The sequence below is a fragment of the Myotis daubentonii genome, chromosome 9 (assembly GCF_963259705.1).
Source record: "Myotis daubentonii chromosome 9, mMyoDau2.1, whole genome shotgun sequence".
NCBI lineage: Eukaryota > Metazoa > Chordata > Mammalia > Chiroptera > Vespertilionidae > Myotis > Myotis daubentonii.
This window is the reverse complement of record NC_081848.1, coordinates 14,266,334-14,293,368: the sequence shown is the minus strand read 5'-3', so window position 1 is coordinate 14,293,368 and position 27,035 is coordinate 14,266,334. Positions and strand designations below refer to the sequence as shown.

General features: G+C 41.3%; 2 protein-coding genes and 1 pseudogene across 10 annotated transcripts in view; 2 read left to right on the top strand and 1 right to left on the bottom strand.

The window, feature by feature from the left end:
- Positions 1 to 14,381, bottom strand: part of ATM (ATM serine/threonine kinase) — a 135,955-nt gene extending 121,574 nt beyond the window's left edge. For 5 of the 9 annotated variants that reach the window (XM_059707990.1, XM_059707992.1, XM_059707991.1 and 2 more), the window contains exons 1-5: positions 14,067 to 14,370; positions 9,860 to 9,957; positions 9,663 to 9,775; positions 7,912 to 8,057; positions 1,343 to 1,507 (exon numbers count right to left, since the gene is read on the bottom strand). In XM_059707990.1, coding sequence (XP_059563973.1) covers positions 1,343 to 1,507; positions 7,912 to 8,057; positions 9,663 to 9,775; positions 9,860 to 9,931 — 496 coding nt within the window. In that variant the 5' untranslated portion in view covers positions 9,932 to 9,957; positions 14,067 to 14,370. Of the gene's footprint in view, positions 1 to 1,342; positions 1,508 to 7,911; positions 8,058 to 9,662; positions 9,776 to 9,859; positions 9,958 to 14,066 lie in introns of those variants that run through there. The other 4 variants (XM_059707986.1, XM_059707985.1, XM_059707988.1 and 1 more) reach the window with 4 other exon arrangements.
- Positions 2,367 to 3,755, top strand: LOC132241643 (SUMO-activating enzyme subunit 2-like; annotated as a pseudogene).
- A 545-nt stretch (positions 14,382 to 14,926) lies between the features above and the next one.
- The window catches only part of LOC132240595 (protein NPAT), a 60,279-nt gene continuing 48,170 nt past the window's right edge, over positions 14,927 to 27,035 (top strand). The window contains exon 1 of the mRNA XM_059707995.1: positions 14,927 to 15,170. Coding sequence (XP_059563978.1) covers positions 15,134 to 15,170 — 37 coding nt within the window. The 5' untranslated portion in view covers positions 14,927 to 15,133. The remainder of the gene's footprint in view (positions 15,171 to 27,035) is intronic.

Below are 27,035 nucleotides of genomic sequence, written 5' to 3'. Positions count from 1 at the left end.
AAATCTGCAAATGTCCTAAATACTTAGGCTGGACTACTTTGGTGAGAGACTTGTTGGAGCATGCTAGATATTACTGGCCTATTCTCCAAAGGCTGCCACAAGCTTTGTGGAAGGCTGTGTTTGTGATAAAACTAACCTTGTGTTCAGAACTACAGCAAAGGATCAGATGATGCCTTAGAAATAAATGCAACAGCTGAGCAGGCTTTTATTCATGTGGGAACAGAAGAGTGTCAGACAGGGCACTGATTAGGTCATGATTTTATGGTTCACATATATCTCATTTTGAAATGATAAACTAACAGTAAACAATAAAGACAAATGTATTTTAATTTAGTTAGCACAATTTATCTTAAATACTTTTCAATGAAAATACTGAGTTTCTAAATTTTCAGAGGTGATTGTATTGGAAGACTTTGACATCTGGCTTAAAGTGATCTTGTTAGAGCCAAATTCCTTTTTCATTAAACCATTTAGACCCAGAAATGCTTCCACCTTTGAAATCAATAAACTCAAATGTTTTACTCTCTGACCACAGCTTCTTTCCTTTGTGGTCAGTTAGTACCTTTCACTTAACAAACTGTCAACATACGAGGTTCCTTCCTGGTACCCATGACCCTTTTAGACCCAGAAATGTTCCACATTTGAAATTAATAAACTCAAATCTTTCAGTCTCTGACCATAACTTCCTTCCTCTGGGATCTCTCAGTACCTCTCACCTACATATTGTCAACAACACTAAATTCCTCCCTGCACTCTACTAATCGTATAAGTCACACTGGATCCTACATAACCTATGCTAACACTTTTGATTTCCATTACATTATCAGTGTCCTGCTAATTGCTTAACCCAATGGATACGTCTATGTCTTACCATTTCTACAACACTGAAATGTCACACTCCTTTCAACTTGAAACTCTTTTGCTTTCACTTTTATGATATACTCTGTTTCGGTTTTCTTTTTTCTACCTTAATCATGGTTGAGTTTAAGTGTCATTGATAAGTGAACTCACAGCACCCAAATATATCATATTGCATTGTAATTTTGGTTGACTTGTTTTTTTTCTGCCACTGGTCTAGCAAGTCCCTGAGGCTAGGAGATGGCATCTTTCAATTCTATAATTCCATTTCTGATAGCAGACACCTAATATATTGTCAGTGAAAATAATTTAGGAAGCACATAAGAAATGCAATCTTAGGGTCAAATTCTGTAATCATTTAATTTTATTAAAGTAATGTTAAACTGTGAGGTCATTTAGAGATACAGAAAGACTCTTAACTACTCTTTTGGGGAAATATCATTTCACAAGGAAAAATTCATTAAGAACAAATTTCAAAACATACCTAGCCACTGTTGCTGAGATATTTCACACCAGTATTTTCTCACTGAAAGAATGTCCTTAAGCAGTATATTGCTACAATCGGCTCTATAAATGGCACCATTAGATGAATCTTTCACTGTTTCCATGATATAATTCAAGAGTTCTTGACATTTTAGCCTGGGTGCTCCTATTTGAAAAATAAAATAAACAAATAAATTAACACACATAAATCTTCAGAAAAAATAATTAAGAACACGTGGAATTGCAACTATATAAATATAAATAATTCCTTAAATTACTATTAATTAATCTCCTCACAGAGCAGAAATTAGCAAACCATAGTCCATGAGCAAAATTCTGCAAGCCACCTGTTTTTGGAAATAAAATAGCAGAGTTGAGTAGTAGAGACAGAGATTATGTAGCCTAACAATCATTCATCCCATCTTTAATAATTCACTATTTCTGGCATTAGACCTGAAATGATCCAAAGTTTCTTGGTACTTTAAAAAAGTGAATTTATTAGAATAACAAGATTATAAGGAGAGTATTTATTTTGAAAAGCAAAATGACTTCCAAGACCTATAACAGTATTGATGGCATATAAATATATAAGATTGTAATTTTTACAGTTTTATTTATGAGGTCTTGAATATTCAGCATTAACGGATATATTCTTTTCTTTTTAATCCTCACTCAAATATATGTTTTTCACTGATAAGAGAGACAGAGAAAAAGGGAGAGGGAGAGAGAGGTAGAAGGGGAGAGAGGAGAGAGGGAAACAGCAATCTGTTGCCTACCACATGCACCTGCACGTGCCTGGAGAGATCAAAGCGCAACCTAGGTATGTGTCTATACCAGGACTCGAACCACAACCAGTGCACCGAAGGGTCCACACTCTAACCAACTGAGCCACACCGGCCAGGAAAGAAATTCTTGAAGGTAAGAGTAAATTTAAAAATTAAGGCTTCCGTCATGCTCCTGGTCATCCTACTATGGCTCTGTCACAGGGGCTGCCTGGGCAGTATCAGCTGTGAACTCCTTGAAATCTTGTGCTCACTGGGTTTTGCCACATCAACATAATTGATATGGATATTACTGATGTCAGCAACCTCAACTGGCAGTTCTTATTTCAAAAGATCTTCTAGTTTTGAAGATCAAAGGTCCAGGTTGACAAAGACAGTGTACGGCAGTATTACCTGAAAGCAAGTATCAAAGCCCATCATGACGGCAAAATGAACCCCAACTATGATGTGGAATATTTTTGACAATTTATATTGGTTATGAATGCTTTAGATAGCAGAGCTGCCTGAGACCATATTAATAGGATGTACCTGGCACCTGATGTTCCTCTTATTGAGCATGGAACTGCTGGTTATCTTGGGCAAATAACCACTATCAAAAAGGGTGTACCTGAGTGTTATGATTGTCATCCCAAACCAACCCAGAAAACTTTTCCCAGCTGTACAATTCATAACACAACTTCAGAACCTATTCTTTGCATCATTTGGGCAAAGTAATTTTCAACCAGTTATTTGAAAAACAATTAAGTAGTATATACTGTGAGAGCTGACGCTGAAGCTTCCTGGAAATCAATGGAAGCTGAAGCCAGAGCAGGGCACTGAATGAAGAAGGTGACATTAAACCTATTTCCACAAAGGAAGGAGCTAAATCAACTGAATATAATCCAGTTAAACTTTTCTTTTTTTTTTTCAATCTTTTTACTGATTTCAGAGAGGAAGGGACAGGGAGATATAGAAACATGAATGATGAGAGAGAATCACTGATTGGCTGCCTCCAGCACCCCCCACCCCAACTGGGGATGGAGCCCACAACCCCACCATGTGCCCTAACCGGGAATCGTACCGTGACCTCCTGGTTCATAGGTCAACACTCAATTACTGAGCCACACCAGCCGGGCCAGTTAAACTTTTTACCAAGCTTTTTAAAGCTGGTATCAGTTATCTTTTGACAATGGGCAAACTATGGGGAAAAAGGAAATCTCCAGTTCCACCGGACTAGGCTGAAGGACAGAGTCAAAGAAGAGACCAATGTATAAGATTAACAAAATTAATCTGTTAGGTCTAAAAAAACAGCAGGTTCTAGATGTAAAGAGCAATGCACATCTTTTTCAAAGAGCAATGAGACTTTGAGAGTTCACTTAGCAGAAAAAAGGGGATTGAGCTGAGCTCATATGGGACAAGGATGACCCACCTGTAATGGATTTTGTCACCTCTGCTGCAAACTTCAGGATGCATATTTTCAGTATGAATATGAAGAGCAGATGTGATATAAAATCAATTGAAGGGAGCATTACTCCACTATCAATTGCTGGGTTAATAGTATTGGAAGGATTGAAGATTTTATCAGGATAAATAGACCAGCACAGACAATGTTGTTTTTTCAATCCTGACCCTAGGATATTTTTTTTTTATTGATTTTTTAAATAGAGAGGGAGAGAGCGAGAGAGCAATAGAGAGAAAAACAACGATGTGAGAAAGAAAGAGCAATAGGTTGCCTCCCGTACGCGCCCCAACCAGGATTAAACCTGCAGCTTGTGTGTCTGCTGCCTTGGGTTTATCAATCATATTTACGGTAGGTATACTAAACTATTTCCTTTTATAAAACTCACTTGTAACAGATGTGTAGGTTAAGAGATCTCCACTGTTTTCCAAGGATGAGTACTTTCTAAAATAAAGCTTTTAATGACAATGTTGCTTTTTAATTAAAAAAATTTTGAGCAAATCATATTGATGTCACAGCTGAAATTTTATATTTCAATGTTAACAATCTTAAATTTACATATTTTTAAGCTATGAGTGTGCTCCACAAGACATTATGTATATCTGAATATATTCTAGTTTTGAATTTTCTTATGAGATTAGTTATATTCAGAAGAATTAGACTAAGCTAAATTAATATACAGTGATATAACTAGGAAATAATTTTTATGTAAGGTTTGCTTCATAATTTTAGGCACGTGGCCAATAATCAAATGCACAATCATATGTTCCTCTGTTGTAATATCCTGTACAACTCTCTCTCAGAGTCCTTATAACATTTTCTTATCTGTAACATGTTATATGATTACATCCTTATGGAAAGTAATTGATCTCTACACGGAGTGTCCAAATTATTATGACCACCTGACGTTTGTAGGCAAATTAGCTATAATTTCGCGCTGAAGTTGCTAGAGGGCCAGACCATTATAAATAGGGAAGTGGGTTCTTTACCATGACAGAAGTGATTTTTTTTCTAAAGTATGGGTAAACAACGCGATTTAACAGCCTTTGAAAGTGGGATATATTTGAACGTGGGATATATTTGAACGTGAGTGGACAGATTATTATGACCATCAATACTTCGTTGGGCCACCTTTTGACTTCAACATTGCAGCGATTCTTCTTGGCATTGACTCCACGAGATGTTGAAAGGTGATGCGAGGAATCTGACACCATGCCTGATGAATAGCACTATCCAGTTCTGTGAGATTTGAGGGTTGTAGAACCAGCTGCCTGATGGCTCTTTTAACTTCGTCCCACAAATGCTCAATTGGATTGAGATCTGGTGATTGCGGGGGCCACCTAAGCAAGCTAAGGTCTCCCTCATGTCCTTGAAAGCACTCCTGCACAATACGAGCACCGTGGCATGGCGCACTGTCTTGTTGGAAGAAGCCATCTCCATTGGGATACGCCATCAACATGATAGGATGAATTTGATCAGCAATGATACTTAGGTATGTTGTGCTATTCAGACGTTGTTCCACATGAATTAAAGGGCCCAAATCATGCCAGGAAAACATGCCCCAAACCATAACACTGCCCCCACCAGCTTAAAGGGTTGTACTCATGCATGTGGGGTGCATGCTTTCATGCTATTTCCACCAAATTCTCACTCTGCCATCTGCATGATGCAACTGGAAACATGATTCATTGGACCACATGACTTTTTCCTAGTGCTCGACCGTCCAATCCTTGTGTTCCTGTGTGAATTGGAGATGTTTTATCTTGGTAACTGCAGACAGAAAAGGTGTTCGAATAGGCCTTCGGCTTCCATATCCCATACGATGCAGTGTATGGCTAATCTGCCTACAAACGTCAGGTGGTCATAATAATCTGGCACTCAGTGTGTGTGTGTGTGTGTGAGATATAGATAGATAGATAGATAGATAGATAGATAGATAGATAGATAGATAGATATGTATATATCCCATGTTCAAAGACTATTAAATCGCGTTGTTTACACATATCTTCTACTGTCGTGGTAAACAACCTGCTTCCCTATTTATAATGGTCTGGCCCTCTAGCAACTTCAGCGCGAAATTATAGTTAATTTGCCTTACAAACGTCAGGTGGTCATAATAATCTGGCCACTCGGTATATATCCCAACATATAGCCCAGTGACTGTCCAACAGTATAAGTTAGTAAACATTTGTTAAATCCAATATAATAAAAGGGTAATATGCAAAGCAACCAAAAGGTGGAACAACCGGTCGTTATGAAGCTCACTGACAACCAGGGGGCAGATGCTTAATGCAGGAGCTGCCCCCTGGGGATCAGTGTGCTCCCACAGGGGGAGCACCGCTCAGCCACAGCCGGGATAAATGCTGGTGAGCACAGCGGCGCTGGCAGGAGCCTCTCCTGAACAGTAGCGCTAAGGATGTCCAACTGCAGCTTAGGCCTGCAGGGAGCAGGCCTAAGCCATCAGTCGGACATCCCCCAAGGGCTCCCGGACTGCTAAAGGGCACAGGCTGTGCTGAGGGATCCTCCCCCTACCCGAGTGCACAAATGTCATGCACTGGACTCTAGTAACTATATAAGTTAGTATCAGAATGAAGTCATAATTCCTTATGGCCTTAATCCCAATGTATTTCCTTCCTCTATAAAATTTGACAAGTGTTTGAAAACTTAAGCTGACAGCCCTACCTGGTTTGGCTCAGTGGATAGAGCAGTGGATAGATCATTCGCCTGCAGAATGAAGGGTCCTGGGTTTGATTCTGGTCAAGGGCACATGACCGGGTTGGGGGATCGATCCCCAGTAGGGGGCATGCAGGAGGCAGCCAATCAATGATTCTCTCTTATCGTTGATGTTTCTAACTCTCTCTCCCTCTCTCTTCCTCTCTGAAATCAATAAACATATATATATGTACATATATATTATGCTGACTTTCTTTTTGAATGAACTTACCTCAAAAGGACGCCTAAGCTGGCTGCACTGGTTTTTTTAGGAATCTCATGGAACTTAACATTTTTCACAGTGGGATTTTCTATTCTCTAGAATGTACAGAAGTTGACAAATGCCTACATTGAGGAATGAACAATATTTGCTTACTGGTTACTTCCCAGATGCCTCTTTTCTCCTAATCTCTGATTCTTTCACTGTACCTTGTATACCAATGCCAAGCAGGTCTGGCAAAGTCTGGACCTGTGTTTAAATTCCCATCGACCCTCCCAACATTTGAAAAAACAAAGAAGTGAGATGACATGATAATAATGCCCTGGTTCTTGCTTCAAGATTAAAGATGTTCAAGGTACAAAGTCAAACCTGCAGGAAAAGAAAAACACCACTTTTCAACCAACTGAGCCACACTGGCCAGGCTGGGCTTTTCTGATTCTTAAACTAAACTTGGTATCATAAAGCTGTCCTTATCTATGAAGAGTAAACAAAGTCTAACCCCAAGAGTCCCTAAAAAGTTTTTCATGATTGTGTAAAGCTCCTTTCCTTACATAAGTCTACTAGGACCCTGCATTTTGGTTCAAAAATATCAACTATTCAGAGTATCAACTGTACAAGCTCAATGGGAGAGATGTGGCTCATCAGCAGAAACAAAATTTGGGTTTTTTTTTAATCAATAGTAAGTACACTGTTACTTAAAAGTGTGGGTTTTGCCCCACTGGCATGGCTCAATGATAGAGCATTGATCTATGAACTAGAAGGTCACAGTTCAATTCCAGGTCAGGACACATGCTTGAGTTGTGGGCTCAATTCCCAGTGGGGGGCATGCAGGAGACAGCTGATCAATGATTCTCTCTCATTATTAATACTTCTATCTCTTTCCCTCTCTGAAATCAATAAAAATATGTATATTTTTAAAAAGAGTGTGAGTTTTTATTACCAAGAAAGCAATGTGATCTTAGCATTAGTAAAAGTATACAACAAAGGATGTCAAGTCCTGCTCTACTCTGTACCAATTAGAGCATACCTATAACATTGGGTCCCACAATTTAAGAGAGGTAGAATTAAACTGAAGAATATTCAGAAGAAAGTGATACTCATATGCACTGAAGGAAGTAGGTCTGTTTAGCACAGAAAAGAAGACTCAGGGGAAATATCTAGGCTAACTTCAAATATCTTAAAGAAGCAATCCAAGAAGAATAGCTGTTGAAATAATTTTTAATCCTTTTAACCCTGAGATGTTGATATCATTTCATGTTTACATAAATTCCTCCATATATTTGAAACTATATTAAAAATCATTATATGTGCTAGAAATTAGAGTTAGCACTCAACTTTTATCTCACCATATTCATACCAAACTCATGCAACAATCGCCTATGAAGCCAATTATTTATAATAAATAACATAGCACTTACTTTTATTTGCACATTTGATGAAATATTTAACCAAGCTACTGATTTCTTGCATTTTTTTCTGCCTTGTGGCTTGTGTTGAGGCAGAAACATTTGGTCTTGCTGTTTTTAGACATTCTGTTTCTTTCTGAATATATTTCTGTAAAAATCTTCAGATAAAAAAATGGAATTTCAGAAACTCATTAAATACTTAAATTATTATAATAGCTTCAAAAAGTTCTTCATGCCATCATAAAGAACATCTTATAAATCATAGTTTCAATCAATGTACCAACTAAATGATATAAATTTCTTTTTCAATGCCTTAGCCCCAGAATACCAATTTAGAATCTGGTCTGCTCTTATTCTCTAACCTTCATGATTTTCTCTTGTTTTATTTACTTCCTGCTTTCTTATTTTATCACTACTGGCCCAGTGCACGGATTTTTGCACACTGAAAGGAAATTAATTAGAAGAAATATTTTAATAGCGCTATTCGTCCTTTCTCTGTAATAGAAATGTCAACCAAATTCATGATCAACGACAGATCGAAACACATGCGTGCGAGTGGCGCTAGCAAGAGTTTTATATATCTCACACACGCGCGAGTCAACTTAGCCTTTTATGTGTATAGAATAAACTTGCTTAATTAGACCTGCTTTCTCATGTAACTAAACTTTTTCCAGCCCAGTGAAGCACTCCAACTTCTCTTTCAAATAATAGTCAACAACACAGCATTAAACATCAACACAAAGCAGAGTATTATTGTAGATCACGCAGGGAGAACAAAGGGTAAAATATTTAACTGCAGCAGAACTTAATAATTGAAAATTGTCTTAATGCATCAATTCTCTTTGAAGTCCAGCAACCAATTATAGCTTTCCAATTATATGCCTGAATTTTATTTAACTGCACTCATATATAATTATCCTAAAATTCCTTTCACTTTTCTATTATAATGTAACATCTGGTAGTTTCTTAAGGTAATATTTAAAGGTGTCAAAGTAATAATAATGCACTTGTCATAACTTGACCTTATTCTCTAATTTAAAACAGTCTTATGAACTAACTGATATGAAAGGAATTCTCTCTACTCTTGAATGAAATATGCATCAGACATTTTACAGAAAAAATGATTTAAAATTAATTGTCTCTATATAAACATCTATTTAAAATTATGTTTCAGCCCTGGCTGGTTCAGCTCAGTGGATAGAGTGTCAGCCTGCAGACAGAAAGGTCCCAAGTTTTTATTCTGGTCAAGGGTACATGCCCGGGTCGTGGGCTCGATCCCCAGTAGGGGGCATGCAGGAGGCATGCAGGAGGCAGCAATCAATGATTCTTTTTCTCCCTCTCCCTTCTTCTCTGAAATCAATAATAATATATAATTTTTAAAATTATGTTTTAAATAAATATTAAGTGCCAACTTCATATGCAAGGCATAATGTTATACAGGAGACAAAGAGAAATAAAATCTAAATATAGACCCCCAAAAAATCACAACAGAAATAAAAATAAAAAACAAATACAGTAAAAATATTAGAGCCTGGCTGGCATGGCTCAGTGGTTGAGCACTGAACTATGAACCAGGAGGTCACAGTTTAATTCCCGGTCAGAGCACATGCCCAGGTTGCAGGCTCGATCTCCAGTAGGGGGCATGATCCAGGAGGCAGCCGATCAATGATTCTCTCTTATCATTGATGTTTCTATCTCTCTCTCCCTCTCCCTTCCTCTCTGAAATAAATAAAAATACATTTTTTAAAATTAGAATAAAATACCTAAAAACAGCATCCCAATTCAAATATTTTCCTTGTTTGGAATCTGAATGTCGATCTAAATGTTGAACAGTTTCAGGATCCCGAATCAGTTGCTTAAATTTCTCAACTTCTTTCTGAAAATGAAAAAACACGCACAATAATGGGTTACCAATCACACACTTGTTTCAAGCAAAGACTGAATTTAAGTAATTTACTACCCTTCGTTCCGTAGCTCTATCATGTTCTAGTTGACGGCAGCAAATAAGCAGATCATTAAGCGCTAGACTCATGGTTCAGGATTTCAGAAAATACATCACTGTAAAAACAATACATACATAAAATTATTTCAGACTGTGTCATTAATATACAGTTAGAGCTACAACTACAGACATATTGTGATCAAGGGCAGGATGGTTTTTCTTAACATTTCCATACTTAGATGAGGTTTTCTTAGTATATACCACAACAAAGCTTCAACATGCAATGTGTACTTTGTGTGCAGTAGCAAGATAAAAATATGAAAGTTATAATTTATTTTTCTGAGACCTCTTCTAAGAAACACGACATTTAAACTGAAACACAGCCCTAACCGGTTTGGCTCAGGGGATGGAGCGTTGGCCTGCGGACTGAAAGGTCCCAGGTTCGATTCCAGTCAAGGGCATGTACCTTGGTTGCGGGCACATCCCCAGTAGAAGGTGTGCAGGAGGCAGCTGATCGATGTTTCTCTCTCATTGATGTTTCTACCTCTCTATCCCTCTCCCTTCCTCTCTGTAAAAAAATCAATAAAATATATTTTTAAAAAAATAAATAAATAAAAATAAATCGAAACACAAAAATGAATGGAAGACAGCCAGGCAAAAAGTAAGGAAAGGAGCACTTAAGGATTTAACACTGTCCATCTGAACTATTTAAAAGCACCCTTTTCTATGTGTAATGACATCATATAGTTGAGCCAAAATCATAAATTGCTTATGCTTTGGGATTGAAATGCAGAAGGTTATCAGAGCTAGAAAGCCCTGCATAGCATTTCTATCTTAATTGGCTTTATGATTCTCATTTAATACATAAAAACAGGAGGAAAATGATATTCTTGTTTTAAATGGAAATGATGGAAATGATAAGCCATAATGATATCCTTTGCAAATGTCAAAGGTTAACTATATTTTACTGTGCCTTAATACCACTGCAGTTAACTCTCTTCTCCTTTGGTAATCAAACTTTCCTTTGGTAACCTTCGAAAACATCTTGTAAGAAAAACATTTTAGTATTTGAGTCTTTTTATAAAAAAGGCTCATTTCTGTTACACAATGTTAATAAACAAAGAAAAACATACACATTACGTCTATGATATCTACACGTACATATATATCACAAGAGAAAAAACTGGGAAAAGTCCTTTTCCCATCCATCCACGTATGTTCTACTCGATCTTTCAGGATCAAGTATGTTTATCGGGCCATGTTTAATCTCACAGAATCTTAAAAGTGGCAGGAAATGGGAGATCATGTCCCATCTTCCTTCAAAGGAAGAAATCCCTCCTAAAATGTTATTGTCCTTTCTTCAAACACTTGCAGTGAAGGCAAACTACCTAATAAGACTTCAAAGTTAACTGGCAGATACCTCTAATTCCCTTCTCCATTAGTATTCATTGGTTGTTCTGACCCCTTCAACACCATTACAAACTCTGCTGTGGGTTACAGGATGTTACTTACTTATAGTATTTTTCATTTGACTATATACTTGTTCAGAACAGGACTGTAATTTTTGTTTTTCCATCCCCTATAGTTGTTTCTAGGACTCTTCCCCCTTCTTGCTCAATCTTAAAGTCCTCTTGATTGGCCAGTAAGAAAAATAAAACACCTTAGCAAAATATTCAAATAACCATAAAAGTAGGCACCATTATTCCTAAATATACTAAAGATGTTACTTATAATGTGAAAAAAAATGCATGTTTCCTAAACATGTGACACATCCAGGAAGAGGCAACTCTAAACTTGTTTTTTAAGCTGTGGCTTTTCTGAACTTGTTTTTTCTCTTCTTCAGTTTCTCAAAGATTGATTACTTTTAAGAAAATGAAACAGTTCAGTATTACCTACATAAACAGGAAATGTTACTCACTGATACATGAAACTGTATTTATTGGGCAACTGCTGTTTCCAAGGTACTATATTAGGAGAATCTAGATTTATAATGAACCAAACAGACACAAATCCTACCCTCGCTGAGTCATAACTAGTGGGAGAGAGTGACAATAAACAAGTACACTAATAAATCAATGCATAATTCCAAACTGTGATATGACTCAAAGGAAACAAACACACAATAAGAGGATCAACGCTAATAAAAGAGAAAAATGGTAATTGGCGTACGACGATACCCTTTTCATTGGCTAATCAGGGCTATATGCAAATTAACTGCCAACTAAGATTGGCAGTTAACTGCCAACTAAGATTGGCAGTTAACTGCCAACAAGATGGTGGTTAATTTGCATATGTAGGCACAATGCAGGGAGGCGAAAGGGAAAGCAGGAAGAAGCCCCCTGCCACTGACAGTGATCGGAAACCCAGTGGGGAGCTAAGAGCTGGGGGGCAGGGCAAAGGCGGCCCTGGGGCCGCCTTTGCCCTGCCCCCCAGCCATGATCGGAGAATCAGGCGCCTTTGCCGCCCTGGCCAGTGATAGCAGGAAGTAGGGGTGGAGCCAGCGATGGGAGCTGGGCACGGTCGAAGCTGGCAGTCCCAGGAGCTAGGCGTCCCTTGCCTGGGCCTAAAGCGGAGCCCACGATCGCGGGGCCGCTGCCACTGCAGGTCCCTGCTGCCCGGGCCGGACGCCTCAGCCAGAGGCGTCAGGCCTGGGCAAGGGGCCGATCCTGTGATTGGAGGGTGATGGGGGTCAGTGCCTGAGGGCTCCCAGTATGTGAGAGGGGGCAGGCTGGGCTGAGGGACACTCCCCCCGCCCCCACACCCAGTGCATGAATTTCGTGCACCGGGCCCCTAGTTATATATATAAAAGACTAAGTGACTAGCTGACCATTTGACAGTCCAACCGGTAGCTATGATGTGTACTGACCACCAGGGGGGCAGACGCTTGACGCAGGAGCAGAAACCACAGGCATGGAAACATGGAACAGACTGATGAATCTCAGAGGGTAGGGGGAGGGAGGAGGGCGGGAAGAGATTAACCAAAGATCTTATATGCATACTAAAGGCCCAGTGCATGGATTTGTGCACCGGTGGGGTCCCTCAGCCTGGCCTGCGCCCTCTCGCAATCGGGACCCCTTGAGGGATGTCAGAGAGCTGGTTTCGGCCCAATCCCCGCAGGCCAGGCAGAGGGACCCCACCAGTGCATGAATCTGTGCACCGGGTCTCTAGTTTTTTTTATACACTGTTAGGAAACATGTCTCAGAGGAGGTTACAAAAAAGCCAAGATCTGAATGAACTTGTGCTAATCACAGAAATAGCTGGAGGACAGAGATATTAGGGGGAAAGACTAGTCTAAGGGTCCTAAGATGGAAAAAGCAACCAAAAGAACCAGAGAGCAATCAGCTTCAATAAGAGTGTCATCCGTCAAAGCTGAAATCAACCAAGGCATTAATTCAGAACAATCTAGCTTCCATTCCCAACATGCAACTAAATGATCTCTATTTCCTAAATAACAGCCTCTGGATCAGCAAACCCAGTGCTGACCCCTTGGCAGAATTTGACAATCATGACAAATCCCATCTCTTGAATGTGATCCAACCCTTGGGATGCCATTCTCTTGTAAGTGGTAAGAGTGTGGACTCTGTATTCAGACTGTACTGGTGCTACTGTTTATGAGCAGTAGAACCTTGGGCAAGTTAGCTACTCTCTCTTCACCTCAGCTTTCTCAATGATAAAATGAAAAAAAAAAAAATAATGCATACTAGAGCCTACTTCAAAGCGGCACTGTGAGGATTCATGTACCGGTCCAACAGTGCGTGGAACACAGCAAAGGCTCAATAAACTACCGTTAGCAATTACCCTTTCTGTTTCGTCAGTCCATTGTGATGGTTCTTCTTCCACCCACACCCGAAAGAACATCCTTGTTTCCTGACTTCTCCCTCTGATTTTAACCCAGTGGGACCTCACCCATTCCTACGACTTCGACATGTCGACAATGCCCACATTTAATTTCCTTTAATACCAGACCTCACTTTGGAGCTTCAGGCACCGTCTGCACTTTGCGCCTGGACACACGTTTGCCTTCGGTGCAGAAAGCTCCCACCACCCTCCGGGGCAATTCAACACTGGGAGGGCTCGGCCCAAACTGAATTGATCTGTTTGCAGAGAAGCTCATTCACCCCTCTGCTACCACCGTGCTCTTCTGCCACATTTTCATCCTGAATTTAAGTCTTTTTACTTAATCGGAACCGGGTCAAAACGGCAGCGGACGCTCTAGAATGCTCACCACAGGAAAGGACGGTCACGAGGAAGGCAGGAGCGCGTGGCCACTCCGCTGCCGGCCAGAGGGCGGACCCCAGCGGGGTGACGAGTCCAGAGCCCAGAGCCCAGGCTCTTCGCCCCGCGACTGCGGTTTACTCTGCAACAGATGCTCGCTGATTACAAATAATTGCCAGAGGGGGAGAAAGTCGATCAGTCAAGTCATCTAGTTAAATCTGGACGCGGAGGAGGGTTCCTTGGGGCACTGAGAGGAAGGTTCGTGGCTAAATCTGCTGCGGGAGAGAGTGGCGAGGACGGGAGCCCCGGAAAGAGGTGCAGAGAGGGAAAGGGGTGCAGAGAGGGAAAAGGGTGCAGAGAGGGAAAGGGGTGCAGAGAGGGCCGTCCGGGGTCCAGGGCAGGCGGCTCGGACGACTCGATTCCCCGACAGCCCGGCTCCCGCGCCACCACCGCTGGACTCCGACAGCCCAAAGGCAATCTCCTGCGGGGACGGTGGCTGCAGCCCAAATCGCCGCTTTCAAGTCGCCTCAGCCCGCGGCCGCAGATGCTGGAGTCCGCTATCCGCGCACCATTCCCGCTTCCGGTTCAAACCTGGCGTGACAGCGCAGCCTTCGTCCCGCGAGGAAGTGAGGCTGCCCCGGCGCCGGGGCCCGTCTGCCCATGCGCGTCAGCATCCCTCGCCCTCCGCGGCCGGGCCTCGCTCCCCCCAAACACTGGGCACGTCCGCGGAGGCGCCTGCGCCGTGCCCACCAATGGCGTGCGTCCTGGCCTCTGCGGCTCTCCCGGCGGCTGCGGCTCCTGAGCCGGCACCACGCCTCCTCGGCCCCTTTAACCCCACCCCTCCAAATCAGAGGGAGGAAATGACGACAGTTTCCAGGAGCACGGAGGCGGGTTTCTTTTCGGCGCCTTTCTTTCTCTCGCGGAGGCGATTGGCTGGCGTGGAGCGAAAGAGGCGGGACGAGCTGCCGCGGGTTCAGTGCCGCCACTGGAACCGGGAGATGCGGCGCAGCGGCTGTCGCTGTGTCGGCTTTTACCCGAGGCTTGTCTCCTATTGCGGTTCCTTCTGCGGCTTCGATTATGCTGTTACCTTCGGACGTAGCCCGGCTGGTGTTGGGTGAGCTCGGCCGCGGGTGGGCGGGCGGGAGGGAGAGATATGGGACCAGCTACGCCGGACGGAAAGACCTTTGGGGCCAAAGGTTTCCCCGGGTGGGGAAGCTCTGGGGTTCTGCCTCCCCGCCGACTCCTGCAGCCCGGCGGCGGCGGCGCTTCCTCCGCCGGGGGCTCGGCAGGTTTCGCCTCTTTGTGCGTGGATGCGCCTCTCCCCGGGGCTGCGGGGCGCGGGGCGCGGGAGGGGAGCGCGGGGGGAACACCTGAAGCCGGGGCCGCGGGCGGGGCGGGCCTGCACACCTCGCCGGGACCCCGAGGGCGAGTCGTCTACGTGACGGATGGACGGACGGCTGCGTGTTTTCCAGCCTTGGGTGCGCTTTTCCCTGGTCAGGGCTGGGACCAAAAGAGGGGGAAAAAACACACCAAAACACCAGGACTTCCCCAGCCGCCCAGCTTGGTGGAAAGACCTTCCTGACGCCCTTCTCGTCACTCGCTTTGACGGCTGCGAGTTTGGGCCGAATGGGGTGTTCTCTCTCCACCCGCCGCAATTCGTTGGTCCCGTCTAGAGGTTTCAAATGTCAGTTGCATATTTTGAAACAGAAGCAATGCCTTTTTGGGGGGCCTGTGGGGGGGGGGGGCTAGCAAGAAACTTCACATGGGAAATGACTTTCAGTTGACTTTTCTGAGTCCTGGTGAGTTTTTCCTCCATTCGCGGCGGCTTTAGTTCCTCGGGCCAGTGGTCCAGGTGTCCTGTCTGGGTGGGAAACAGGTGTTGTTGTTGCGTGTGCCCCGGAAGAATAAAGAGGGTTGTACGGCTGGGGACGAGAGCCCCATTAAACTCAGAACACGAGCCAATGATTTGCAGACGTCGTGTTCGACATCCCTGGAAGTTAAATGGTAAACATCTGCGATGAAGCTTCCCATAGTGTCTACACTCAGTCATTCCTACCGACCGGTGTTTTATTGGTAGGAAAACCCATCTGTCTTGTTTCTTTTTAAAATATGCAGCTCTTGTCCAAAGAAATGGTGTTTTGTGCACGGGCTTGTGATAGACACATTTGGCAGGAAATATTAGAGGGTAGTGGTTCCATCATCCATTGTTTTGATCAGTTAACTTCATGGCTTAAGTTTAAACGTATATTTTTGTTAATGTTTGGCTAATCTTTTGCCCACTTAACCAGAAGTGAGTATCAGTCGTTAACCCACACCTATATCTTGTATGTATGAGAAAAAGCTGTCTTGTAATTGTTCTATTAGACTTGCATGTGATCCAGTCCGAAGTAGACTTTCAGTGTTTACGATCACATTGACATTTTTTCCCCCCTCCATGAAGTGTTTACTTGAGAATTTTTGAGTTTGGGCAGTTTGGTAATCCAGTAACCGCAGTCTTCAGCAGGATTTCTTGACCTGGCATTGTTGACATTTTGGGCCAGATAATTATTTATGGAGAACTGTCCTGTGCATTGTGGGATGTTCAGCAGCATCCACCGCCTCTATCCTTTCATGCCAGTTGGGCTCCACTCACCCTCTGTCCAGTCGTGACAACAGGAAGTGTCTCCAGATATTGACAGTATGTTCCCTGTAGGGCAAAAAATCACTCTCAATTAAGAACCACTGGTTTTACAAAAGCAATTTGATTTTCTAAGTGGAATAATTTACACCAACTTGTGAGTCTTTATTCTCCACAAACCAGCTGATCTGCTTGACTTCCTACTGTTTTCAGTGCTCTCCAGTCATCGTTTGGTATCCTAAACTAGTTCTTTGTCTTTCACATTCCATTTTGATTGCCACCTATCCTAGCAATATGCCTCCTACTACTTCTCTTTTGGGTTTTTGTCCTTGCTTCTCAGATAGTCTTGCCATTCATCTTTACTGTTACAAAACAAAATCTGCCTAAAGCATTCGCACTACACCTCCTATTAAAGTTGAAACAACTGTGCAGTTACCAAAAATTTCCTACAATTACAAAACGTAGTGACTTAAAGTATTAACAGGTTTATTGTTCACTCATGATTCTTCTCTTGTCAGTACTCCCTCCCCATCTTCAGCCCCTCTTGATGTCGGACCTTTTCCTTTATATGGTTCTTCCAGCAAATCTTTGGGTGCCTGCTATGTTCTGACACTGCCAAATGCTAGGAATAGAGAGAAGGAAGTTCTCCCCTTAGCGTTCATGTAATTAGGATTTTTACCCTTACACATGCACACACACTAAACACTTTCGTACACCCCACCTCACATTCTATCTAATGCTCCATCATCCTTTCACAAGTCAAATTTATTCAAAAAACAATAGATTCTACTTAGTTGCTCTACTTGCTCACCTAACTTTCGTTTTTCTTTTTAACATACATATATTTATTGATTTCAGAGAGGTAGAGAGAATTGGAAACATCAGTGATGAGAGAGAGTGATTGATTGGCTGCCTCCTGCACACCTCCTACTGGGGATCAAGCCCGCACCCCGGGCATGTGCCCTCGGCCAGAATCAAACCTGGGAACCTTCAGTCTATAAGCCAACGCTCTATCCACTGAGCCAAACCAGCTACGGCTAACTTTCATTTTTCAACATACAGCAGTGACTTTTGTACCTCACTACTCCATTTAAACAGCTCTTGCTACTCAGCTACAGCCAGCTGTTGCCTTGCTGGAAATTGTTTCATTATTGCACAAGCCAAATGCATCAAAATGTTGTTTATTGCCTCTGGATCACCAGTTTTGTTTTTATCAGCATGTCATACAAGGTGCTCTGTGGAACTGATCCTGCTTCATCTCAACTTCTCAACATCTGACCTGTGCTTCAGGAATACCAGACTACTTGCAGTTTCTCCCGTTTTTCCTATGCGTTCTGTTCCCTCTGCCTGCAGTATTTATTCTCCCTGTCTTCCTAAGTACTTACATTCGTTGTTCAGGTCAAACATAATCTCTGAAACCTCGTCCAGCAGGTATAGTTAGTACTTCTTAAGTGTTTCCACAGCATTATACATTACTTCTGTTACACCCTTCCCATGTTTTATGGTAGCTGTATGTTTGCTTTCCTTTTTTTTTTTTTTCCTTAGAAAACATATGCAAAATTTAACCATTTCAGTGATTTTTAAGTGTACAGTTCTGTGGCTTTATTTACATTCACATTGTTCTGTAACCATTACCATTATCCCCCTCTAGAATTTGTTGTGGTCGTTAATCCTCACCCCTAGTATATTCCTCCAATTATTCTCAGAGAAAGTGGAAGGGAGGGGGAGAAGCAGAGAGAAAAACAGCGATGTGCCAGAGACACGTCAATTGGTTGCCTCCCACATGCATTGACCAAGGCAGGGGTCGAACCTGCATCCCAGGTATGTGTCCTTGACTGGAATTGAACCTGGGACCCTTCAGTCCGCAGGTCCATAGATACTCTATCCACTGAAACAAACAAGCCAGGGTACCCTCTAGAATTTTATTTCTAGAAAGTTACTTACTTTTTTGTCATATTCAGTATTTTTAATCTGGGATTAATGGGCAGGCTTCAAAAGTTCTGGGATCCCACAAACTATCTGTAAAGGTTTATGTGCAGGTAGCGTGTTTTATGGGTGAAGTGTCCAAAACTTTCTTTTTTAAAAACAAATATACTTTTACTTATTTCAGACAGGGAGAGAGAGAGAGAGAGAGAGAGAGAGAGAGAGAGAGAGAGACATCAATGAGGAGATACATCAATCGGCTGCCTCCTGCACACTCCCTACTGGGAATTGAGCCTGCAACCTGGCCATGTGCCCTGACCGGGAATTCAATCATGACTCCCTGGTTCATAGGCCATACCTCAACCACTGGGCCAGAACTTTCTTAGGATTCCTAAATAGGTTTGTTCCTAACTGTGTGAGTCAACATCCATTCAGGAAAATTGAAACCAGTCTGAGTATTTGACAGTAGAGACCCGGTGCACGAAATTTGTGCACCGGTGGGGGGGGGGGTAGGGGGGTGTCCCTCAGCCTGGCCTGCGCCCTCTCACAGTCCAGGAGCCCTCGGGTGATGTCCGATTGACAGCTTAGGCCCTGGCGAGTGGGCCTAAGCCAGCAGTCAGACATCTTTAGTGCTGCCGAGGAGGCAGGAGAGGCTCCTGCAGCGCAGCGGTGAGCCTGGCTTCTGGCTGACCGGCGCTCCCCCTGTGGGAGCACACTGACCACCAGGCAGCAGCTCCTCATTGAACGTCTGCCCCCTGGTGGTCAGTGCGTGTCATAGCGACCAGTTGCTCTGCATTTCAGTCGATTTGCATATTAGGGTTTTATTATATAGGATAATAATACTGTCATTGCTGACATTTACAACTTTTTATGATCCTTACCCATTCTGTCTTTTCAGTTGTATCTCCAACTGTTCTATCACATACATGTGCTTCATCCAAACTGGGCATGTTTCCCAAACATGCTCTTCATGTATATTTTCTATCAGTTTCTTTGGGATATGCCAGCCATCCTTCAAGATTCACCTCTTCCTTGAAATGTTGCAGAATTTTCCCCAAGTCTGGTAATGGTAATACTTTCTCAACCTTCTGGCTCTTTTAATACAGTTCCTCATGTTGTGACCCAACCATAAAATTATTTTCGTTGCTACTTCATAACTGTAATGTTGCTACTGTTATGAATCGTAATGTAAATATCTGATATGCAGGATGGTCTTAGGCGACCCCTGTGAAAGGGTCATTCGACCGCCAAAGGGGTCGCGGCCCACAGGTTGAGAACGGCTGCTCTAACCCCTATCCTCCAATGAAGTAAGTCCTAGTGTCTTACCACCTTTGCTTTGTGTTTGTGTATACATGAGTCCTAGTTCATCATAACTTGTTTATTAACCGAGATTTTGTTATTGGTGGATCTACTAATATAATGTGTCAAAAGTTAAGGCTTCCCATGAATTACTTACATTTTTATTAGGATCATTGAACCACTGTGAAGGAGATATTTCCAGGTAGGGAGATTTGCTATCACTTGCTTTCTTCGTCAGGCACCTCTTTTTTTAACACATTAAGCGCACTGTCAGTCACTGGTGACTGACACTTTATCTCGGTCCAGAAGACACAACAGGCTGGGCGCTTAACGTGTTAAAGATTTTTTTATTGATTTTTAGAGAAAGGGAGGGAGAGAGAAACATTGATGTGAGTAAAACATTGATTGGCTGCCTCCTCCATGCCCCCTACCAGGGATCAAGCTCACAACCCAGGTGTGTGCCCTGACTGAGAATCGAATCAGCAACCCTTTGGTGCACGGGGTAACGCCCAACCAACCGAACCACATGGGCCTGGGCATGCACCTCTCTTTTTATGTTTCCCTCTCTAAAATAGGAAGAGACCAGACTCAGCATCCTAATTCCTAAAATTTGAATGCCCTTAATATATAGTTAGAATTTTACCTTTCCTTTTCCTTTTTCAGTTTTGTTTCTCCTTCAGTATATTTTGTTGCTTATTACTACCTCCACTGAAAAGCAGGCAGAAGCCAATAGGTATTGTATTAGGAAAAAGGAAATTCAGGCATACTTCCTTAGTTATTTGAATATCTTTGCCACTAAGTCTATACAAAAGATAGTTATTTTATTCTAAAGTTACCTTTAGAAATAAGGAGAAACAATAATTAATAGCTAATTTTAGTTGAAGAGTAATTGTATTGTTATAATAAGAGATGATTGGTGTAGTTTGTATTTTTACTGTGACATTTGAGATTTAGAATAATTTGTACCTAAAATTTTCCCTATTATTATGATTGAGAATTGCTTACAATTCTCAGTTAAGCTTTTTTGTAAGCAAATAATTAGTTAACATATGTGTGTATGTATATATGTGTGTATATATGTATATATATATTTGTATGTATATATACACGCATACATATAATCATATATTAGTAAATGTGCATATATATGTGTATATATATACACACACATATACACATATATAAAAAATTATAAATGAACATGAATGTAGTCAACTATTTACCACATTATTTTATAACTTCTAGGACAAAAGTAAAGCTAAATACACCAAGTCTAATCTAAAATGGAAACTAGCTTGCCCAAAGTGGGACATGAACACTTGTTATAGAAGTAATCTAGCCTTTTAACAGCCTTTTCTCAAGTGTATACTATACAAAAGTGTAATGTCTTATGACAGACTATAAACTATATGATCTGCCATGATTCCTTTCCCAGCGTATGCTAGCACAAATAACCATATTTTCTGAGAAGGGTTAACTGTATATTACTGCATTCCATCCAGGGAAGTATTCTCAACCTTTGTTTCATGATTGCAGCCTTAAGGAATATTTTTAGAGGTTTTTTTCCTAATTGCCTGCCCTCGTGAAATTTTAATGCCTCAAATATACTGCTTATATATTGCGTGTATTTCTGTAAACAAGCATTAAAGAATATTTTCTTAGTTTCACTCTCTTCCCGGTACCAATTTTCAACGGCTCGGGGCTATGTCATTCTTTTTGAGAATGCTTGGTCTAGAGAAAATCAAATCTACTTTAAGGAATTAGATTTCATACCATCACCTGTTACAACTCCCAAGTGGTTATGAAAACATCTGAGGTGGTTAGTACTTTGGAAACTCTCCACTATGAAAAGAAACTATTTATTTGGGGTTTTCAATTTGAATCTTGAAGCACATAAAGAAAAACTCCAACCCTGACTGGTTTGGCTCAGTGGATAGAGCGTTGGCCTGCAGACTGAATGTCCCGGGTTCGATTCCAGTGAAGGGCATGTACTGGTTGCAGGCACATCTCCAGTGGGGGGGGGGGGGGGTGCAAGAGGCAGCTGATCGATGTTTCTCTCTCATCAGTGTTTCTAACTCTATCTCTCTCCCTTCCTTTCTGTAAAAAAAAAATCAGTAAAATATATTTAAAAAAGAAAAACTCAAACTGCCCTGATTTCAGGGTGACTCTAATGGGTTGTACACATTTTAAATTTCTATATTAATGAAATCCTAGTAGCATCTGACTTAATTATTCCAAATAATATAACTCAGAAAGCGAACCATTTTAAAAACAATTTATTTTCAACTGGCTATATTTTTATAGGGTTTTATAGTGAGTTATTTGTGGGGAGAAAAAAAACAAGGAAAATAGCAATTTATCTTTGATCCATCTAATTTCACATGTCAGATGATTTCACATCTTCAGTGATGGGGATATAGAGTAGTAGTATCTGAGATTTTTAAAAAAGGTTTCTATATGCTACCTGGTTTCTAATTGCTTTCCCATATTCCAGAGGGCAAAGTTTTTGGTGTTTTAGTTGTATGTTTCTTTCTCCCTATAGCATTAGTTAGCAAGAGATGGGAAAACTGATTAATCAACTATAAGTGGGAAGTGGTGTGTTGGTTCCCACATCCCAGCTAGGACATTTCCTAAAATGAGGTGATAATTTCCTTTTTATTTTTATAATGATCATATATAATGACTTTGTAGGCCCACTGATTTGTGTTTTTTTTAATTGTCGGGCCTGGTTCAATATATAGTTTCAGGGGAAAAGAATAGGACCTTATAATTTTCAAATTGGAATAATTGCTTTAGTACAACAGATCTTTGAATAACTCGTTTCAATGTTTTTCCATTATAACATTGATGGGATGCCAGATCATTAACTTAATTTTTGTTTATATCAATTAGCCTATAGTAAAATTAGTTTTATTATACATTGTTTTGCTTAAAATCACAGAGAACCTATTGTCAATGTTAAGTGAGGACTTATGTAGTTAAATACTTAATTATTATACCAGCACTGAGATACTAATAAGTATACTTACAAAGGCAAGTAGAAGGGAATCTAGTACCTGGTCATCGGAGTGTGGTACATAATGACAGGGTTGAAAAAAAAAATTCTCTGAGGAAATCATAGTTAGACTATACCTGAAGGATGAATAGGAATTACCTACACTAGGAAAAAATAAAGCTGTTCAACCAAAGTGAATAAAGTATATAGTGGCCTTGGAATAACATCATTTGTTTATTTGCAGAATTGAAAGACCAGTTTGGCTGGAAGAGATGGAATAACAAGATATAGGGCTTAAAAGGAAATTATGATGCAAAACAGAATCTCATATGACATGTTAAAAAGTTAGGATTATAGTTTTTTATTGAGGTATAATTCACATACCACAAAGTGCAAAATGTAGTAATTTTTAGTATATTCACATTTTTATGCGGCCATCACCACTATTTTAATTCCAGAACATTTCTATCACCCCAAAAGAAACCCCATGCCTGTTAATAGTCACACCCAATTGTCCCCTTCCGCTATCCTCTGGCAACCACTGATCTATTCTGTCTCTATGGGATTTACCTATTCTGGAAATTTCATGTAGATGGGATTATACAATATGTGAGCTTTTCTGCCTGACTTCTTGAACTTAATGTTTTCAAGATTTATCCATGTTATGACATATATATGTACTTAATTTCTTTTTGTGCTTGAATAGTGTTCCATTGTATGGATATATCATATTTTGTTTTTCCATTCACTGATGCACATTTCTACTTTTTTGGCTATTATGAAAAACTAGAGGCCCAATGCACCAAAATTTCTGCACTTGGGGGGTCTATTAGCCCAGCCTGTGCCCTCTCCCAGTCTGGGACCCCTCGGGGCATGTCCACCTGCTGGCTTAGGCCCGTTCCCAGGGGGATCAGGACTAAGTTGGCAGCCAGACATCCCTCTGGCAGCCCAGGAGCCCTCGGGGGATGTCCACTTGCCAGCAGGGAGCAGGCCTAAGCTGCAGTCTGACATTCTTAGCGTTGCTAAGGAGGCGGGAGAGGCTCCCTCTACCACCACTGTCCTGGCAGCCGTCAGCCTGGCTTCTGGCTGAGCAGAGCTCCCCCGTGGGAGCGCACTGACCACCAGGGGGCAGCTCCTGCATGGAGCATCAGCCCCATGGTGGTCAGTGTGTGTCATAGTGACCAGTCATTCCCAGTCGTTCTGCTGTTAGGGTCAATTTGCATAGAACCTTTTTATTATATAGGATGCTGTTGGGAACATTCATGTACAAGTTTTGTTGAACATATGATTTTAATGCTCTTAGATATATGTATATCTAAAGATTGGACTTGCTTGCTTATATGGTAACTAAAGGCCCGGTGCATGAAATTCGTGCACTTGGTGGTGGGGAGTCCCTCAATCCGGCCTGCGCCCTCTCGCAGTCCAGGAGCCCAGGGAATGTCCATCTGCCGTGGAGGTGGAAGAGGCTCCCACCACTGCCATTGTGCTCACCAGCTGTGAGCCCAGCTTCTGGCTGAGTGGCACTTCCTATGTGGGAGCGCAGTAACTACCAGGGTGCAGCTTCTGCGTTAAGTGGGATTGGGCCAAAAATGGCTCTCGAACATCCCCCGAGGGTCCCAGATAGCAAGAGGGTGCAAGCCAGGCCGAAGGACCCCACCGGTGCCAGGGGGGGATGCAGGAGGTTGGCCAGCCAAGAAGGGACTGCGGGGAGAGCACCAGGGCATGTCTGGCCCATCTCACTCAGTCCCGATGGGCCAGACCCCAGCAGCAAGCTAACCTACCGGTTGGAGGGTCTTCCCCCTGGTGGTCAGTGCATGTCATAGTGACTGGTAGACTGGTCTTGACTGTCTGCCCTCTGGTGGTCAGTGGTCATCATAGCAACTGGTCAACTGTCTGCCCCCTGGTGATCAATACACGTCATAGCGAGCAGTTGAACGGCCTTAGCATATCATTAGCATATTACGCTTTGATTGGTTGAACCGATGACCAGACACTTAGCATATTAGGCTTTTATTATATTGGATTCTATGTTTAATATTTTTAAGAACTTACCAAGTGATTTTCCGAAGTGGTTGTAACATTTTTATCATCCCACTATATATGCAGTGGGCTCTCTTGTTACTTTGTTGGTTTCTTTTGCTGTGCAGAAGCTTTTTATTTTGATGTAGTCCCATTTGTTTATATTCTCCTTAGTTTCCATTGTCCTAGGACAGTGGTGGCAAGCCTATGACACGTGTGTCAGAGGTGACATGTGAACTCATTTTTTTTGGTTGATTTTTCTTTGTTAAATGGCATTTAAGTATATAAAGTAAATATCAAAAATATATAAGTATTTTACTATGGTTGCAAGTATCAAATTTCTATATGTGACACGGCACCAGAGTTAAGTTAGGGTTTTTCAAAATGCTGACACGCCGAGCTCAAAAGGGTCACCAGCACTGTCCTAGGAGATGTATCCTTAAAGATACTGCTACAAGAGATGCCTGCTGTTTTGCTGCCTATGGATTCTTCTGGGGTTTTTATGGTTTCACGTCTTACATTTAAGTCTTTTATCCATTTTGAGGGGTTTTTTTGTGTATGGTGTAAGTTGGTCTAATTTCATTTTTTGCATGTATTTGTCCAATTTTCCCAACACCATTTATTGAAGAGACTGTCTTGACTCCATTGTACGACCTTGCCTCCTTTGTCAAATATTAATTGAGCATAATGGCTTGGGTTGATTTCTGGGTTCTCTGTTCTGTTCCATTGGTCTATATGCCTTTCTTGTGCCAGTACAGTGCTGTTTTGAGTACAGTGGCTTGGAAATATAGCTTGATATTTGGCATTGTGATCCCTTCAACTTTGTTGTTCTTTCTTGAGATTGCAAAAAAATCAGGGTCTTTTTTGATTCCATAAAAATTTTGGGAATATTTGTTCTATGTCTGTGAAACAAGCCGTTGGTATTTTGATAAAGATTTCATTGAAATTGTAGATTGCTTTGGGTAGTATGGCAATTTTACTGATGTTGATTCTACCAATCCATGAACACAGTATATTCTTCCACTTATATAATGTCTTCCTCTCTCTTTTTTCACTATCTTGTAGTTTTCCAAGTACTGGTGTTTTAACCTCCTTGGTTGGGTTTATTCCTAAGTATCTAAACTTTTTTGTTGCAATGGTAAATGAGATTGTTTGGTTTCCCTTTCTGAGCATTCATTATTGGTGTATAAAAATGCCATAGATTTCTGGGTATTAATTTTATATCCTGCTACATTGCCAAATTTCCTTATTAAATCTAGTAGTTTTTTATGGAGTCTTTAGAGTTTTCTATGTACAGTATCATGTCTTCTGCGAATAGTGAAAGTTTTACTTACTCCTTTTTAATTTGGATGTTTTTATTTCTTCTTGTCTGATCACTACAGCTAGCACTTCTAGTACTATGTTGAGCAGGCATGGTGAAAGTAAGCATCCCTGTCCCATAGATTTTGGGTTGTTGTGCTTTCATTGTCATTTTTTTCCAGGATGCTTTTTATTTCTTCTTTGATCTCTTTGGTAACCCATTCATTGTTTAATAATATGCTATTTAGTTTCCATATGTTTGTTTATGATTGTATTTATTGTAGTTGATTTCTAATTTCATGCCATTGGGATATGAGAAGATGCTTGATATGATTTCAGTCTCCTAGAATTTTTAGAGAGGTAGCCTATGTCCTAGCATGTGGTCTATCTTTGAAAATGTTCCATGTGCACTTGAGAAGAATGTATATTCTGTAGCTTTGGAGTGAAATGTTCTGAAGATATCAATTAGTTCTATCTGATCTAGTGAGTCACTTAGGATTGCTGTTTCTTTGCTGGTTTTTTGTCTTGAGGATTTATCCAGTGACATCCATAGAGTATTAAAGTTCCCTACTATTGTGTTGCTGTCGATCTCTCCCTTAATATCTTCCAGAACTTTTTTATGTATTTGGATGCTCCTTTATTGGGTGTGTATATGTTGACCATTGTTTATCCTCTTGTTGTATCCATCCCTTTGGTATTATGAAGTGGCCTTCCTTATTTCTTGTTAGGGCCTTCACTTTGAGGTCTATTTTGTCAAATATAAGCATTGCTGCCCCAGCTTTTTTTTTTTTTTTCATTTCTGTTTGCCTCACTGATTTGGCCCTCAG